General features: G+C 42.0%; 1 protein-coding gene across 2 annotated transcripts in view; it reads right to left on the reverse strand.

Annotated features, from left to right (window-relative positions):
* Positions 1 to 19,167, reverse strand: part of LOC105476880 (apoptosis antagonizing transcription factor) — a 112,462-nt gene that overhangs the window by 40,611 nt on the left and 52,684 nt on the right. The window contains exon 9 of one of the 2 annotated variants that reach the window (XM_071082791.1): positions 3,606 to 4,734. The exons of the other annotated variant lie outside the window; for it this stretch is intronic. Within the exon in view, the coding sequence (XP_070938892.1) occupies positions 4,684 to 4,734 (51 nt within the window). The 3' untranslated portion in view covers positions 3,606 to 4,683. Of the gene's footprint in view, positions 1 to 3,605; positions 4,735 to 19,167 lie in introns of those variants that run through there. 2 annotated transcript variants of the gene reach the window in all.

The raw sequence follows: 19,167 nt of genomic DNA on the forward strand, positions 1-19,167 counted from the left end.
GGAATGAGGTACAAGGGAAAAGCTCTATGTTACTCTCTGAAACCTCTCCCTTTCTCCCACCTTATTTGTAGAAAGCTAACAGCCTATTCTATAATTTCCTAGTTAGGAAAGCAGAGGAGCCTTTTCTGGAAGAAACTGAATGGTGTCTGCCCTCCCACCACCAAAATTAGATTTTGAAGTTGCTATGGTCTTCTACATGTGTCCCCCAAAATCCATATGTTGAACATACTTAATCCTCAATGCAACAGTATTGGAAGGAATGGCCTTTGGGAGGTGATTGAGTCACACAGGCTCTGCCCTTGTGGATGGGATTAGGCATCCCTCTAAAAGGGCATGATGGAGGAAGTCTGTCCCTTTTGCCTTTCCACCTTCTACCACATGAATTCCCTCAGGAGAATTCAGCATCAAGGCACCATCTTGGAAGCAGAGAGCAGCCTTCACCAGACAATAGAAACTGCCAGCTTCTTGTTCTTGGACTTTACAGCCTCCAGAACTGTGAGAAGTAAATTTCCATTCTTTTAAAATTACCCAATCTGTGGTATTTTGCTATAGCAGCACAAACAGATATATACAAAACAAAGCAAACAAATACAAATTCTGACATCCAAGGCTACTCTAACAAAGAAGTCAATTCACAACATAATTAAATTTAAAGAAGCCAAAAAGCTCTGCCCAAGTTTCAGAGATTCCAAATAATAAACTTTAATGCTTTACTCTTAAATATGAACAGACAGTTAAGGATCACCTGCATCTGAGGGAATCCTCATGCAGAGACCAAACAAGTAGAAAAGAGACTCGAGGAAGCAATGCAGAGAACAAAGTAAATGCTTAAAAAGGAGAAAAAAAAACTCCAAACTTACAATGAATATCCCAGAAGTGGGAGAGGGTATACTTTGATAAGAGCAGGATGCTGTGAAAAAGACTAAAATGAAAAATTAAACACTAAACAGAAAATTTTTAAAAATCCAACAGAAGAACTTAAAGATGAATGAAAATCTCTGATATAAAACAAAAAGCCAAAAAGCAAAAAGATAATATCCCCTTGTTTATTTGCAAGACAAGACAAAAATTTAGAGGATAATCCAGAAAGTCAAACATCTAACAAACAAAGGTTGGGAGAAAATGTTTGAAGCAATACTGAAAATTTTCCAAAATCATAGAAAGAACAGGAATACACCTGCAAAGACCTAGTGCAATGAATAAAAAAGGGCCTTTGTCAAGACACGTCATCATGAAATATAGAACACCAGAGGTCAAGAGAAGATCCTAAGCAGTTAAAGAAAAAATAGGTTACATATAAACAGGGTGACCATATGTCCCAGTTTACCAAGAAAGTCCCAGTTTACACCTGTTGTCCTAATATGTTGTCAGGCTAGCACCTTACATGTCCCAGTTTTGATAATAAATTATACAGTCACGCTACATATTAAAGAATGGAAGTCTGAATGGGAAAACACATCTCAATAGCAAGAGCAGATAGCAGAGGACAGCAAGGTACCTTCAAAATTCTATGGAAAATGACTTCCAGACTCAAATTCCACATACAGCCGCCTTATTATTATTATTATTGAGACAGTCTTGCTCTGTCACCCAGGCTGGAGTGCAGGGGTGCAGTTTCGGCTCATTGCAGCCTCTGCCTCCTCAGCCAAATTATTAACCAAGTATAATGAGAGTTACATAAATGCATTTTTCAAACACGTAAGGACTCAACAATTTACTTTCTATGTACTCTTTCACAGGAAGATGTACTTCAGTAAATGAGTATACAAAAATCAAGACATAAGATATTAGAAAAGAGAGGTCTAACTCAGGGAAGAAGCAAAGGCAAGTCCCAGGAATACAGCCAGCAGGCCTGGTGTGCAGACATGCCAGAAGAGTCCAGAGAGCTCTAGGATGAGGTCTCAAAGGGGCAAAAGCAGAAGAGAGGTGCAAAAGGATAGGTTATTTTACATATTCAAGGCATGTGGAGTACACAGGGTAAAACAGCAATAGTTACACAGAAAACTAAGCAAATCTTTTAAAAACAAGCATTATTAGCCCTAGGAAAAAACAAATTTGTAAGAAAAATGTAATCATAATATAGCGCTTGCTCCTATAGTTGGGATGTTTGTCCCCTCCAAACCTCATGTTGAAATTTGCTCTCAATGTTGGAGGGGCCTAATGGAAAGTGTCTGGGCCATGGAGGTGGATCCCTCATGCATAGATGAAAGTCCTCCCTTGGTTGTGGGGAGTGAGTTCCCGCTCTATTAGAGCCCAGGAGCTGGCTATTGAAAAGAGCCTGGCATGCCTCAGTCCTCTAGCCTCCTCTCTTGCCACATGATCTGTGCACATGCCAGCTCCCCTCCGCCTTCCTTCATGAACAGAAGCAGCCTGAGGCTTCCACTTTAGAAGCCCAATCTTCCCAGGAGCAGAAAAGTGAGCCAAAGAAACCTTTTTTCCTCAAAAATTACCCATTCTCAGGTATTCCTTCATAGCAATGCAGAACAGACTAAGACACTTGAGAATAACATTTACTTGTAATAATAATGTAAACACTGACTGACAGTCATCCTAGCCGATATGATACATTCTCATTGCAGCTTTGATTTGCATTTCCCTAATGGCTAATGATGCAAAGCATCTTCCTGTGCTTACTGGCCATTTGTATATCTTTACTGGAGAAATGTCTATTCAGACCCTTTGCCCATTTTAAAATGAGGTTATTTGTCTTTTTGTTATTGAGCTGTAAGAGTTCTTTATATATTCTAGATACCAGTCCCTTACTCATTTCCCTCCTGTAATGTCTTCTCGCTTTCTTGATAGTATCATTTGAAGCAGAAAAGTTTTTAATTTTCATATAGTCCAATTTTTTCTTTTGTCATTTGTATTTTTGATTTGTATCTAAGAAACCATTGCCTAACCCAAGGTCATGAAGCTCTACTCCTATGTTTTCTTCTAAGAGGTTTATAATTAATAGCACAGCTCTTATATTTAGGTCTATGATCCATTTTGAGTTAATTTTTATATATAGTGTAAGGGAGGGGTCCGACTTCATTCTTTTACATGTGGACATCCAATCATACCATTTGTTAAAAAGACTATTCCCCACTGAGCTGTCTTGGCACCCTTGTTGAAAAACCAAGTAAGCCTTTATGACCACATATTCCTTGGCTTTCTGAATTTGTGACCCAGAGTTATTGATTCCTACTTTTTAGGCTTCCACAGTTCATAGCCACAGATGCTTGAGATGGAAAAAGCTTGGGGTAACCCTCTATCGAACTTACTTGGCCTCGCTGAGTCAGGGTTCCTCAAACTGCCTCACTGGGAGATACAAAATCAGACTCAAAGGATTGAGTTTACTTTTCCTGTAAATTCCCTCTCTCTCCCACAAGAATTCTTAGTGAAAATATATCTATTTTTGCTCTACCTCCTGCTTTACCACTTTTTTGGTTCTCAGCTCCCTAGTATTTCAAGTTATTCCCAAAAGGGCCGGGCGTGGTGGCTCACGCCTGTAATCCCAGCACTCTGGGAGGCCGAGGCAGGCAGACCACTTGAGGCCAGAAGTTCGAGACCAGCCTGGCCAAGATGGCGAACCCTGTTTCTAGTAAAAATTAGCTGGGCATGGTGGCACATGTCTGTAATCCCAGCTACTAGGGTGGCTGAGGCAGGAGAAATTGCTTGAACTCGGGAGACAGAGGTTGCAGTGAGCTGAGATTGTGCCATTGCACTCCAGCCTGGGCAACAGAGTGAGACTCCAACTCAAAAAAAAAAAGTTATCCCCAAAAGAAGTCACTTGCAATTTTTATACACCATATTTGAGGCATACAAAAAATAAACTGCATATACTACAATTTCAAATAGTTGGGAAGGAATTACTATACATACCTATAGTACAAAATTGGCACAAAATGACCCACTCCCCAACTGTATGTTCCCACTCCACGTTGCCCATTCACTCCCGAACAAACAGCTCCACCACCTAATATTTCTGCTTCCATTATGCTACTCAAACAACCTGTGCTAAGGTCTCAAGATCTCCATGTCTAATGGGCATCTGGCACTACTTGTCCTATTAGACTTCTTGAAGCAGCAACTGACAATGGATGTTCTCACCTCAACGAAACACTCTTTTCTCGGTATCAGTGAGGCATTTCTCTGCCTTTACTCCACATTCAGTCAGCCCCTCTAGGCAGCCATTAAATGCCGCCACTCCTCACGACTCAGTTCCAATCTTTCTTCTCTTCTCATTCCACAGGGTTTCCCCCCAAGAACTTCCTTCTGTTCTCAAGGCGTCAATGACCTAAGAGTTATCCCTGGAAATTCCTCTTCCCTTACATCCAATATCTCATCTATCTCAAGTCTTATATTCACGAATTTGTCCACTTTTCTCCATCTTCACTGCCTCCACCCAGTACTATCATCTTCGTTCACCCCATACTTTTTTTTTTTTGAGGCAGAGTCTCGTTCTGTCACCCAGGCTGGAGTGCAGTGGTGCTATCTCTGCTCACTACAACCTCCACCTCCCGGTTTCAAGCAATTCTCCCACCTCAGCCTCCCGAGTAGCTGGAATTACAGGCGTGCGCCACCACGCCAGGCTAGTTTTTGTATTTTTAGTAGAGACGGGGTTTTTCCATGTTGATCAGGCTGGTCTCGAACTCCTGACCTCAGGTGATCCACTCGTCTTGGCCTCCTAAAGTGTTGGGATTATAGGCGTAAACCACCATGTCCGGTCCTCATACATATTTTTTGAGTACACTGGAGAAACAAGAATAAAAGAGACATGGTCTCACCTGAGGCAGTGTAATGATTTCCTCTCATTTACTCTTATCCCTCCTCCATTTTTGTTTCCTCATTGTACTCAGAGTAGTATTTTCAAAAAGCAAATGTGTCAGGACATTTAACCACTAGGTCCCTTGTACCACTAGGCCCCTTGTCTACCTCTCCAGTCTAACCCACCTTCCACCTCTGTGTTGCAGTCCCACCAGGCTTCATTCTGTATGTGAAATGCTCTGTGGGCCCTCACACCAGAGGCTGTTTCTGCATATGCACTGTGGGAACCGGCTTCGCTAGCCATTGACCTCCCACGCCTCCTCCTCTACTCATTTGTTAAATCGCTTCATCATCTCTTCCTGAGGGAAACCTTTCTTAACCACAGCTGCACTCACACACGCGCACCATACTTTTGCTGTTCTTACTATACATTGCACTCGTGGACTCCTTGATGAACGTCTACTTCCTCCCCTTGCTGACTGTGTGCTGTGTGACAGCAGAGACTCCATCTGAACACAATCGCCACTCCATCCCCTGCAGGGACCCCTTGAAGGAGCTAGCTCCATATATACACAGAGGGGAAAACAATTATTATTATTATTATTATTATTTTGAAACGGAGTCTCGCTCTGTCGCCCAGGCTGGAGTGCAGTGGCGCGATCTCAGCTCACTGCAAGCTCCACCTCCTGGGTTCACGCCATTCTCCTGCCTCTGCCTCCCGAGTAGCTGGGACTACAGGCGCCCGCCACCACGCCCAGCTAATTTTTTCGTATTTTTAGTAGTGACGGGGTTTCACCATGTTAGCCAGGATGGTCTTGATCTCCTGACCTCGTGATACGCCTGCCTCGGCCTCCCAAAGTGTTGGGATTACAGGCGTGAGCCACCACGCCCGGCCGGAAAACAATTATTTCTGAGAGAAAATACCAAATTTGTGTTTGCTTTATCATTTCTCCCACCACACACACATACCGTTTCAGTGTTTTTACACAAAAGGAGTCAATATACAATAACCTAGCTCTAATCCAGGCTACTATTATCTACCTAGGAATAGAGAAACCTATCTATTTTTCGTCAGTTGTTTTTGAACATATCTTTGCCATTGCCATTTTCAATGAAATGACTTCCCCACACAATATTCTTCTCACAAGTCTTACATAGGCCAGGTGACCTACACAACAAACACATAGACTGGTCTATTTAACAAACCTGGATGGTTTTAAGTGGATGAGAATTATCTTTTCCCCCCAGCCCCCATTCCAAGAGTACTTGAATTTAAAACAAACAAAAAACATTTAACTGGGGCCAGGCACAGTGGCTCACACCTGTAATCCTAGCACTTTGGAAGGCCGAGGTGGGTGGATAACCTGAGGTCAGGAGTTCGAGACCAGCCTGGCCTACATGGTGAAACCCCATCTCTACTAAAAATCCAAAAAAAAAAAAAATTAGCGGGGCATGGTGTCAGATGCCTGTAATCCCAGCTACTTGGGAGCCTGAGGCAGGAGAACCACTTGAACCCAGGAGGTGGAGGTTGCAGTGAACCGAGATTGCGCCACTACACTGCAGCCTAGGCAACAAGATTGAAACTCCATCTCAAAAACAACCAAGACCCAAAAACCAAACCAAAACAAAAAAGCCATTTAACTATTTAAACTCATTCTTTGACTATTAAAATGATACAGACCTACGCTACCTCTTTCCTAAAGGAAAAGGTCTATATAATTTTAGATATAGACCTCCCTCTTTCCCTCGCTCCCAACATTTCCTAAAGGAAAAAGTTGGTTCTTCTCAGGAAATGAGAGCAAGTACATCTTTGGTGCTTCCTCTATACTGCCCCCAACCCTTAACCTTTCCTGTAGTCTCTTTAAGTTGGTCCTTTTACTGCAAGACAGATGTCTTGACATCTTTGTAATAAAGGTCTGAATTAATTTCAGTTACAGTTGTGTGGTTTTAGAGACAGGGCCTTGCTTTGTTGCTCAGGCTGGAGTGCAGTGGCATGATCATAGCTCACTGTGCCTTTGACCTTCCAAGTTCCCACCTTAGCCTTTGGAGTAGCTAGTACTACAGGCATGCATGCCCAGCTAATTTTTTCTAGTTTTGGTAGAGATGGGGTCTGTCTATGTTGCCGTGGCTGGTCTTGAACTCTTGGCCTCAAGTGATCTTCCTGCATCAGCCTCCCACACTGCTGGAATTATACCGGATGAGCCACCATGCCCAGCCTAGTTACAGGGTTTTCTATTTAAATATCTTTTATCTATGAAATAGGCTTGTCAAATACCAGTTACAAGTTTCCATCTCCCACTCTCTAAGATCTAATGCTTCTAGGTATGAATTTTCTCTTCTGTGAAGTGTGTACTGCACAGTTCAATCTAAGTGTAACTATCTGCCAAAGAGTCTGATTTACCTGTCTTGAATTCCAGCTCTGCCCTTTACTACCTGTGTAGTTTGAGACAAGTTCCTTGAGCTCCCTGAGATTCAGTTTCCTCATCTTATAAAGTGGTAATTATACCTCACAAAGTTGTTTTGGGACTTAAAAAGATGATAAAAGTAAAGCACTCAGCAAAACATTAGTATTCAATAAACAGAAATATGGTGAACATCAGATCATCCTCATAGATAATCCCTAAACCCCATTTAGGGTAAAATAAATCATCTTCCACAGCTAAATTGCCACAGCTGCTAACAAACAAGTACAGTAATTCAATTTTCCTTTCTACTGATTTTCAAACATAGGTAACAAATAAGAGTGAAAAGATAAAAATGTAACAATAAAGAAAATCCACAAAAATAGTAAGTCATACATTTTAAAAGTACGTTATTGGTTATAGGACTTTTCCAAACTAGACCATGAGAAACTGGAGCAAAAGTCATCCTCTCCTTTATCATTTATTCTGTTTGAACTATCCACGATTCTCCTTCCCTGACCTTCAGCTCCCCCACAATCCCCTGATTACACAATTCCTTTATATAGAAGGCCTCCTCCCAACCTCAGAATATCTAAAATGCTGGCTATCCTTCTTTGAAAGCCCAGATCAAATGCCACATCCTCTTCCCTGGAGCCTTCTCTAATTCCCTGAAACTATTACTTTTCTCCCTCTTCTGAATTCTTCAATACACACTCACCAAGCATTTTGGTTATTTATGTTTATGTCATCTTGCTTGCCTGACTATAAGCTTCTTGCAGACAGGGGATACGTCTGACTGAAACTCTCACCCCAATACCTGGAACTCCACCACTGCCTTTGCATACGGTGATCATTCAATAATATTTCTAAGGGCTGGGCACAGTGGCTCATGCCTGTAATCCCAACACTTTGGAAGGCTGAGGCAGGGGGAATCACCTGAGGCCAGTAGTTTGAGACCAGCCTAGGCAACATACTGAGACCTTGTCTCTACAAAAAAAAAAAAAAAAAAAAAAATTTAAATTAGCCAGGTATGGTGGCACACACCCATAGTCCTAGCTACTTAGGAGGCTAAGGTGTAAAGATAGCTTGAACACAGGAGTGTGAGGCTGCAGTGAGCTATGACTGTACCACTACAGTCCAGCCTGGGTGACAGAGTGAGACCCTCTCTCAAAATAATATTCCTAAAACCAAAGAGTCAAGTAGCAAGCGGTCTTCTAGATCTTGTCAACAAGCATGAAAAGCAGCCACCTTTTGCAAGGGGAAGTGCAATATTTACAATAATAATACAGGGAAGAATGAAAGGAAATCAGGATGTGCGAATAAGGTCTAAGAAGCATCTTAATACTAAAGTTACAAATAGTCCACCTTTGGTTACTCAAATAGAATGTATAGCTAGAGGCTACCACTGAAGAAGTTAGCCTAATTCTGCCTCACTGCCCTCGGTCTTTAAGGATTTGATTAGTTTTTCCACTTTTTGATTTTGCGTTGCAGCATGCCTCCACTCTGGAGCTAGTGCTAAGGCCTATGACTTGGAAGAAAGGATAAATTCATTCATTGAATAAAGCAGTACTATTTTCTCAGCACAAGCCCTAAAATACCTCAAAGGCCATAATATTTCACTAAGCTTGGCCATTTGGGTTAAAATTTATTAGTCAACACAGAAAACTTTCTCATCAGACCCCATATATTCCATTAGGCATGATATATAGTGTCTCCCAATGTCTAATTATTAACTAGAAGTGTAAGTAAATCACTATCAGTATTAGGCACTGATGAGTGAAGACAGAGTAAGAATTAAGCAATTCGAATGCTAAAGAACTTCTTGCCAATTTGCTTTTCTGTTTCCAACAAATAAAAGGAATTTTACAAGGACTAAGTGACTGACTTATGCAATTCTTTCCTTTTTTTTTTTTTTTTTGAGATGGAGTTTTGCTCTTGTTGCCCAGGCAGGAGTGCAGTGGTGTGATCTCAGCTCACTGAAATCTCAGCCTCCCGGGTTCAAGAGATTCTCCTGCCTCAGCCTCCCTAGTAGTTGGGATTACAGGCATGCACCACCATGCCCAGTTAATTTTGTGTTTTCAGTAGAGATAAGGTTTCATCATGTCGGTCAGGCTGGTCTTGAACTCCTGACCTCAGCTGATCCACCCGCCTTGGCCTCCCAAAGTGCTGGTATTACAGGCAAGAGCCACCACACCTGGCCCTCTTTTGTTCTTTTTTAAATTTAAGGAAATCTTTTTTTTTTTTTTTTTTTAGAGACAGGGTCTTGCTCTGTCACTCAGGCTGGAGTGCAGTGGCACATCATAGTTTACTGTACAGCCCCGAACTCCTGTGCTCAATTGATCTTCCCACCTCAGCCTCCTGAGTAGCTGGGACCACAGGCGCAAGCCACCATGCTTGGTTAATTTTTTTTACTGTTTTTTTTTTATAGAGATGGGGTCTCACTATGTTGCCCAGGCTAGTCTCAAGCTCCTGGGTTCACACAGTCTTCCCACCTTGACCTCCCAAAGTGTTGGGATTGCAGGAGTGAGCCACTGTACCCAGCAAGCCACGCTTTCTAATCCATACTAAAAGTAACAATGTACGGAAGGTGCTGTTGTTTAGATTTTCCAAGAGCTCCCACTTCAAAAATTCTGCCCATTGGTCACTAGATGGATGTCTTGGTGTGTACCTCCCCCTCCATTTATAATAAAGGCAGGAAGAAGGGTTATAGATCCTCTCGGATACCAGCTCAGTTACTATTTTTTAGCATTCTTTATTTAGCAAGGTTTCTTTTACTATATGTCATTTATGTTTAAAGAATAAAGAGGAAGTCATTCTGAACTAGAGAAGGATTCACAAGAAAGAAACTGAAAGGGTAGTACTAACTGGTATTCTGTGATTATGTCCCTTAAGAACCAAAAGCCTAGCTGAAATAAATCTCTCCCTATATTTCCAGCATTCTCCCTCTAGCCTTCAGATGCCAATAATTCTTCAGCCCCACCAGAATCAATAAACCATCAATCCTGTCACCTTTTCAGCATCCCTCTTCCTCTCGTCCTGTGCTCACTTCCCTCCTTACCCAGGTGAATGAGATTCCAGAATCCATCAGGATAATCACCCCCGATATATACCCTGAACTCCCCTGCAAGCTGTCCCTTTGTCATACAGACCCACAATCCCTTAGGGATAGATGTATCTTGGAATTCAGAATGTTTCATATTTTAGAAAGGTAATACACTGCATATGTCATAAATGTGTCCGCAGAGTCTGGGGCAGCACCCCAAAGTCAAACACAAAATTTCTGTAGCAAAATATATATTCCCACATAAATCTGATAAGTAAAGCCTATAAATAGCTTCATACTCATTCAGATCAGGTGCTGCCACCACAACAGTTTGCCAAACTTACCAAAACAAACAAAAACTACGAGTTTTCAGATTTTTAATCTTGGAATTGTTGGCATGGGATTATTTACCTGCTGTGGCAAAACCCCAAGCCATGTTAAATCTCAGTACCTGCATCCACATGGATGAATGTGGTGAGAGAAAGACCAGATCTTGCAAACTGGCCTCACTTTCATATCATTACTAGTAACCTGTGGGTCTTTTCGGCTACCTGACAGTGCAACTACGCTTTCCTAGTCCATTCACTCTCTGAGGTAACTTTTTCTTACCCTCTCTTTTCTCAAACCTCCATCTCCTCCTACATCTTATCACTCTCGGCTCCTTCATTGATAAAAAATGTCATAAAATAACATAGAAGCACTCACATGAGGACTCTGCACATGCTCTCACCCCTTACCTCCCTGCAACTATACTCATACGTCCTGCCTTCCCTCTATCCGTCACACCAACCCCTCCTTACTTGTATACTGACCAGCAATTCTTACCTCTTTCCTGCAACATCCATTTTTACCTCTCTACAGGATCATTTCCATTAACATACAAAATATATCTCCTATCTTAAAACTCTCTCTCAAACCTTCCAGCAGCTGTCCCATTTCTCTATTCCCATTACAGCAAACCTCCTCAAAGCTGTCTATAATCACTGTCTCCAATTTATTTCCTCTCATTCTTGCTCTTGCAACCTCTGCCTCCCAGGTTCAAGCAATTCTCCTGCCTCAGCCTCCCAAGTAGCTGGGATTACAGGCACCCGCCAGCATGCCTGGCTAATTTCTGTATTTTTAGTAGAGATGGGGTTTCACCATGTTGGCCAGGCTGGTCTTGAACTCCTGACCTCAAGTGATCCACCTGCCTCAGCCTCCCAAAGTGCTAGGATTACAGGCGGGAGCCACCAAAAAAAGTCTGGCTTTTTTTTTTTTTTTTTTTTTTTTGAGACGGAGTCTCGCTCTGTAGCCCAGGCTGGAGTGCAGTGGCCGGATCTCAGCTCACTGCAAGCTCCGCCTCCCGGGTTCACGCCATTCTCCGGCCTCAGCCTCCCGAGTAGCTGGGACTACAGGCGCCCCCCACCTCGCCCAGCTAGTTTTTGTATTTCTTAGTAGAGACGGGGTTTCACCGTGTTAGCCAGGATGGTCTCGATCTCCTGACCTCGTGATCCGCCCATCTCGGCCTCCCAAAGTGCTGGGATTACAGGCTTGAGCCACCGCGCCCGGCTTTTTTTTTTGAGATGGAGTCTCATTCTGTCACCCAGGCTAGAGTGCAGTGGTGCGCTCTCTCTTGGCTCCCTGCAACCTCTACCTCCCGGGTTCAAGCGATTTTCCTGAGTAGCTGGGAGTACAGGCGCATGCCACTATGCCCTGCTAATTTTATTTTTAGTAGAGATGGGGTTTTGCCATGTTGCCCAGGCTGATCTCAAACTCCTGATCTCCAGTGATCTGCCCATCTTGGTCTCCCAGAGCGCTGGGATTACAGGCATGAGCCACCATGCCCGGCCTCCTCCCATTCTCTCTTGAACCCCCTCCACCACTCTACTAAAAGAGCTCTTGTTGGTCAGATGTGGTGGCTCGCACCTGTAATCCCAGCACTTTGGGAGGCTGAGGCAGTCAGATCACTTGAGATCAGGAATGTGAGACCAGCCTGGGCAACATGGCAAAACCCCGTCTCTACTAAAAATACAAATATCAGCCGGGTGTGGTGGCGCATGCCTTTAGTTCCAGCTACTCGGGAAGTTGAAGTGGGAGGATCACTTGAACCTGGGAGGCAGAAGTTTCAGTGAGCCCCACTGCACTCCAGCCCTGGTGACAGAGTGAGACCTCGTCTCAAAAAAAAAAAAAAAAAAGTTCTTGTCAAGGTCACCAATGGCTTCCACATTGCTAAAACCAAGATCAATTCTCTCTCAGCCCTCGTCTTACTGGATCTACCTGCAGCATGAAGATTTACTCCTGTTTTTTTTTCTAAAAGTTTAATAGTTTTAGCTCTTACATTTGGGTCTATGATTCACTGTAAATCAACTTTTGTGTAGGTGTGAGGGAAGGCTCCATCTTCATTCTTTTGCATGTGGATATCCAGTTGCTCCAACACCACTTGTTAAAAAACAAAACAAAAAACTGTTCTTCTGCCCACTGAATCGTCTTGGTATTCCTGTTGAAAGTCAATTAACTATAAATGTAAGGGTTAACTCCTGGACTCTCAATTGTATTCCATCAATCTATATGCCTAGCCTTATGCCAGTACCACAATGTCTTGATTATTGGAGCTTTGTGGTAAGTTTTGAAACTGGAAAGTGTGAATGCTCCAACTTTGTTTTTTTTCCAAGATTGTTTTGGCTATTTTGGGTCCTTACATTTCCATACGAATTTTAGAATCAGCTTGTTAATTTCTGCAAAAAGAAAAAAAAAAGGCAACAGGAATTTTGATAGGGATTGTTTTGAAACTTTAGATCAATTTGAGGAGTACTGTCATCTTAACAATGTTAAGTCTTCAATCCATGGGCATGGGACAGCTTTCCATTTATTCAGGTCTTTAATTTCTTTCAGCTATATATATATACACACACATATATGTATTTTTTGATATGGAGTCTCACTCTGTGGCCCAGGCTGGAGTGCAGTGGCGCAATCTCAGCTCACTGCAAGCTCCACCTCCTGGGTTCACGCCATTCTCCTGCCTCAGTCTCCCAAGTAGCTGGGACCACTGGCACCCGCCAACATGCCCGGCTAATTTTCTGCATTTTTAGTAGAGACGAGGTCTCACCATGTTAGCCAGGATGGTCTTGATCTCCTGACCTCCTGATCCGCCCGCCTCAGCCTCCCAAAGTGCTGGGATTACAGGCTCCCAAAGTGCTGAGATTACAGATGTGAGCCATCGAGCTGGCTCTTTCAGCAATATTTATAATGTTCAGTGTGTTAAATATTTCATCTTCTCGGTTAAGTTTATTCCTAGGTATTTTATTCTTTTAGATGCTATTGTAAATAGAATCATTTTTCTAATTTCCTTTTTAGGTCACTCATTGCTGGTATACAGAAACACAACTGATTTTTTGTGCATTCATTTTGTATCCTACAACTTTGCTGAATTCATTTATTAGTTAGCTCTAGTAGTTTTTTGGTAGCTTTTTTTTTTTTTTTTTTTTTTTTTGAGACGGAGTCTCCCTCTGTTGCCCAGACTGGAGTGCAGTGGTGCTATCATGGCTCACTGCAACCTCCACCTCCCAGGTTCAAGCGATTCTCCTGCCTCAGCCTTGCGAGTAGCTGGGGTTATGGGCGTGCACCACCATGCCTGGCTAATTTTTGTATTTTTAGTAGAGACAGGGTTTCACCATGTTGGCCAGGCTGGTCTTGACTCCTGGCCTGAAGTTGATCTGACTGCCTCGGCCTCCCAATGTGCTGGGATTACAGGCATGAGTCACTGTGCCCAGCCGGTACTTTCTATATATAGGATCATATCATCTGCAAATAAAAGATAGTTTTACTTCATCCTTTCCAATTTGGATGTCGTTTCTTTTTCTTGCCTAACTGCCCTGGTTAGAACCTCTAGTACGATGCTGAATAAGTGGCAAGAGCAGACATCCTTGTCTTGTTCCTAATCTTACGAGAAAGCATTCAGTCTCTGGTCACTGAGTATGATGTTATTTGTGGTTTTCACAGATGCTTTTTATCAGGTGAGGAAGTTTCCTTCTATCCCTAGTTGTTTAAAAATGTTTTTATCATGAAAAGATGTTAAAGGCTTTTACTGTCTCTATTGAGATGATCATATGGTTTCTTTCCATATTCTACTGATATGTTATATTACATTGATTGATTCTTGATGTTAAACTAACCTTGCATTCCTGGGCTAAATCCTTCTTGGTCATGGTGTGTAATCCTTTTTATTTTTGTTTTGTTCCTTCCTTCCTTCCTTCTTTCCTTCCTTCCTTCCTTCCTTCCTTCATTCTCTCCCTCCCTCCCTCCACCCTTCCCTTTTTCTCTCTCCTCTCTGTCTCTCCTTCTCCTTCTTCCCTCCCTCCCTCTCCTTTCTCTCTCTCTCTCTCTCTCTTTTCTTGGTCTTGCTCTGTTGCCCAGGCTGGAGTACAGTGTCACAATCATAGTTCACTGTAGCCTCGACCTCCCAAACTCAAGCAGATCCTCCTACCTCAGTCTCCTGAATAGCTGGGACTACAGGCATGACCCACCATGCCTGAATAGTTTTTTTGCTTTTTATAGAGAGATGGGTCTCCCTGTGTTGCCTAGACTGGTCTCAAACTCCTGGGCTCAAGCAATCCTCCCACCTTGGCCTCCCAAAGTACTGGGATTACAGGCATGAGCCCCTGTGCCCGGCCTGTAATTTCTTCTCTGTGATGTTTTAGTCTGGTTTGGGTATCAGGATAATACTGACTTCCCCCTTTTTTTTTTTTTTTTTTTTTTTTTGTGGGAGGTAGGCAAGAGACAGAGTTTCATTCCGTTAGCCAGGCTGGAGTGCAGTGGTGTAATCATAGCTCACTGCCGCTTCAAACTCCTGGGCTCAAGTGTCTCCTCCTTCTTGAAACACTTTCTTTACATGCAACCTGGAAAATCACTCTTCCTCTATTCTCTCTTACATCACCGGTTGCTCCTTCTTCATCACTTTTGTTGCTCCTTCCCATCTCCCCAATCTATAAATGTTTGAATGTTCCAAGACGTGGGCTTCAAATCTCTTTTTCTCTCTATCTTCATTTTCTAGGTAATCTCATTCAGTCTCATGGTATTAAATGCAATCTATATGCTGATGGTTCACAAATTTATACCTTCAGCCTGGACCTTCCCATGAACTCCAAAAATATATATATAACTCCTCAACAACTCCACATGAATGTGGCAGAAGTATCACAAACAATATAATCTGTAACCAAAATAAAGCCAACATAGGTCCACAGGGGTTGGGAAGAGGGGGCAATATAACCAAAACCGAGCTCCTGATTTATCTTCCAAACTAGCTTCTCTCACTTTTTTCTCAACTCTGTAAATAGCAACTTAATCCCTCCAACTGCTCAGGCCAAAAACCTTAATAGTCATTCTTGATTACTCTCTTTTCATATACCACATACAATCCATCAGCAAATCCTGTGTCAGCTCAACCTTCAACATAAATCCAGAATCCAACCAATTCTCTCTTCCAAAACCACCCTAGTTTAAGCCACTGCCATCGCTTGCCTGGATTATCACTGGAGTCTTTTAACTGGTCCCCTGTCTGCCACCTTGCCCCCTATTCTCTTGTGTCTACTCTTAACACAGCCATCAGTGACTCTTTTAAAATATGAGTCCAATCATATTACTCCTCTATATTCAAAATCCTCTGGTAGTTTCCCATCTTAGCCACATCAAAGTGTTACAGTGGCCTACAAGGTCCCACAGTACCTGGCCTCCCATTACCTCTGACTTCCTCTCCTACCATCCTCTTTCTTGCCTACTCCCCCACTGACTCCCATGACTCTGGCCTCCCTGATTTTCCTGGAACATGTTAGCCTCTGTTTTGCCTCAGAGTCTGTGCACTTGCCATCCCCATTGTCCCTAATGCTCTTCCCCCAGACAACTGCATAGCTCTGTTTGTCACTTCCTCAGGTCTCTGCTCAAATATCTTTATCTCTGAAACATCCTAAATTAAAACAGTAACCATCACTTCCCTATCCTAGGGCTCGCTTTCACCATACCCAGTTTCATCATTCTCTACTGCATTTGTTACAATGTAGTTCCCTGTTTCATTCCACCTCTAAGCTAGAATGAATGTTCATGAGGGCAGGAACTTTGTTTCTTCCAGCCTCTAGCAGTTCCAAGAGAACTTTCTGTGGTAATGGAAATGTTCTACATTTGCACTGTACAATACAATAGCAACTAGCACATGTAGTTACTTAGCACTTGAAATATAACTAGTGTGGCCAGGCGCAGTGGCTCAAGCCTGTAATCCCAGCTTTGGGAGGCCGAGACGGGCAGATCACAAGGTCAGGAGATCGAGACCATCCTGGCCAACATGGTGAAACCCCGTCTCTATTAAAACTACAAGAAAAAATTAGCGGGGCATAGTGGCAGGTGCCTGTAGTCCCAGCTACTCGGGAGGCTGAGGCAGGAGAATGGCGTGAACCCAGGAGGCAGAGCTTGCAGTGAGCCGAGATCGTGCCACTGCACTCCAGCCCGGGTGACTGAGCGAGACTCTGTCTCAAAAAAAATAAATAAATAAAAGTAAAAAATAAAAGAAATATAACTAGTGTGACTGAGGAACTGAACCATTTATTTTATTCTATTTAAATTAATCAAAATTTAAATCTAAACAGTCACATGTGGTTACTACATTAGACAGCACAGCCTAGGATAATAGTTACTCAATAAATACACAATAGATACTCAAATATTTGTTGAATGAATGGAAGGTAAAAAGAAATATGACTTTTTTCCTCTTTAACTTTTTATTACAGAAATTTTCAAACATCCACAAAAGTAAACAATAGCAAAATGAACCCTCTTTTACCTGTCACCAATCTGAAGGTTCTTCTGCCCTGAAATAAGAACAGTAGATACCAGCAACTCAATCTGGCTTCCAACAATGATTACATTCTTGGAAAATATGTAATTTGTATTATCCAACGTTTATGTCAAATAGCGCCTCGTAAGGTCTTTTATAAGTTATAGAGAAATTACTGTAGAATTAGATCAGGTGTATGTTGAGGGGTAAACCAGTAGGCTAATGAATGCTTGAGGCATGTTTGTGAGAACGCTAGAGAACCACATGTGCATTTTTATATCAAATACCTGACTGCTTTTTTCAACATTTTCTCCACCTTAATTTTATTAAAGTCACACTCTTAATTTTGTGACTACACAGATCTTCACTCTTGTTAGGTAACACAAATTCTTTGGGCAGGGATTTTGGTCTTACTAGCCTTTATAAAACTAGTATCTGGCATAATAAATGTTTCTGTTGTTCTTGTTAGAGACAGGGTCTCACTATATTACCCAGGCTGGTCTTGAACTCCTGGACTCAGACAGTCCTCCTGCCTTGGCCTCCCACAGAGCTGGGACCATAGATGTGAGCCATCGTGCCCAGACTAATAAATGTTAACTGAATAAAGTTTATAACTGTATAAAAGTGACACTTGTGAATTGTCAGAGTGCTAAAAGATACAGTAGATCTCCAATTTCCTAAAAAGATATAGATTTGAAAAGAAAATTCTCAAAGGATTTTCAAACTTGTCCAATCAGAAGGGAGTAAAATGTGTCAGAAAGAAAATCAAACCGGGAGCAAGAACACAGGTTTCAATGTCCTAATTCACTAAGTGGGTAACTCTTACAACAGTCATGTACTTCCTTCAGGCTACATTTTCTGCACCTGTAAAAAGTGAGTTTGGACTTGATGGTCTCCAAAGATGCTATCCAACTTTAAGATGATTATGCTTTATCTAGATCCACAATACATATACATTATTTTTTTTTCCACAAGTTACTGGGGTACAGGTGGTATTTGGTTACATGACTAAGTTCTTTAGTGGTGATTTGTGAGATTTTGGTGCATCTATCACCTAAGCAGTAGACACTGCACCATATTTGTAGTCTTCTATCCCTTGCCCCTCTCCCACTCTTCCCCCGCAAGTCCCCAAAGTCCACTGTATCATTCTTATGCCTTTGTGTCCTCATAGCCTAGCTCCCACATATCAGTGGGAACATATGATGTTTGCTTTCCATTCCTGAGTTACTTCACTTAGAGTAATAGTCTCCAGTCTCATCCAGGTCACTGCAAATGCTGTTAATTCATTCCTTTTTATGGCTCTGTAGTATTCCATCATATATATATATACCACAGTTTCTTTATCCACTCGCTGATTGATGGGCATTTGGGTTGGCTCCATTGTTTTGCAATTGTGAACTGTGCTGCTATAAACACATGTGTGCAATTATCTTTTTCAAATAATGATTCTTTTCCTCTGGGTAGATACCCAGTAGTGAGATTGCTGGATCAAATGGTAGTTCTACTTTTAGTTTTTTAAGGAATCTCCACACTGTTTTCCACAGTGGCTGTACTAGTTAACATTGAAATCGGCAGTATAGAAGTGTTCCCTGTTCACTGCATCCACATCAGCATCTACAGTTTTTTTATTTTTTTATTATGGCCATTCTTGCAGGAGTAAGGTGGTATCGCACTGTGATTTTGATTTGCATGTCCCTGATCATTAGTGATGTTGAGCATTTTTTCATGTTTGTTGGCCATTTGTCTATCTTCTTTTGAGAATTGTCTATTCATGTCTTTAGCCCACTTTTTGATGGGATTGTTTTTTTCTTACTGATTTGAGTTTGCTGTAGATTCCGGATATCAGTCCTTTGTCAGACGTATAGAGTGTGAAGATTTTCTCACAATACATATACATTTTTGAAGATGCCTATAAACTTCCCCTTTCTTTGCTAAATCATTTTTTCTATACATTACTTTTAAAGGAGCAACACATTAATACCAAGACCTCATGCCTACTTTAGAGAAGAGGTAATGTCTCCATTTCTTGAGGAGTGCCAAATTCTATACTTGAGGCTACTAAAATACTGCTGGGATCCTGTGTTTAATTTACACTCAGTCAGCTGACACTGGGCTTATTAGTACAAAAAGGGTAATTTTGGCCACATATTTGCCTAGCAAACTCTCCA

This window comes from Macaca nemestrina, chromosome 17, assembly GCF_043159975.1.
Source record: "Macaca nemestrina isolate mMacNem1 chromosome 17, mMacNem.hap1, whole genome shotgun sequence".
Taxonomy (NCBI): Eukaryota; Metazoa; Chordata; class Mammalia; order Primates; family Cercopithecidae; genus Macaca; species Macaca nemestrina.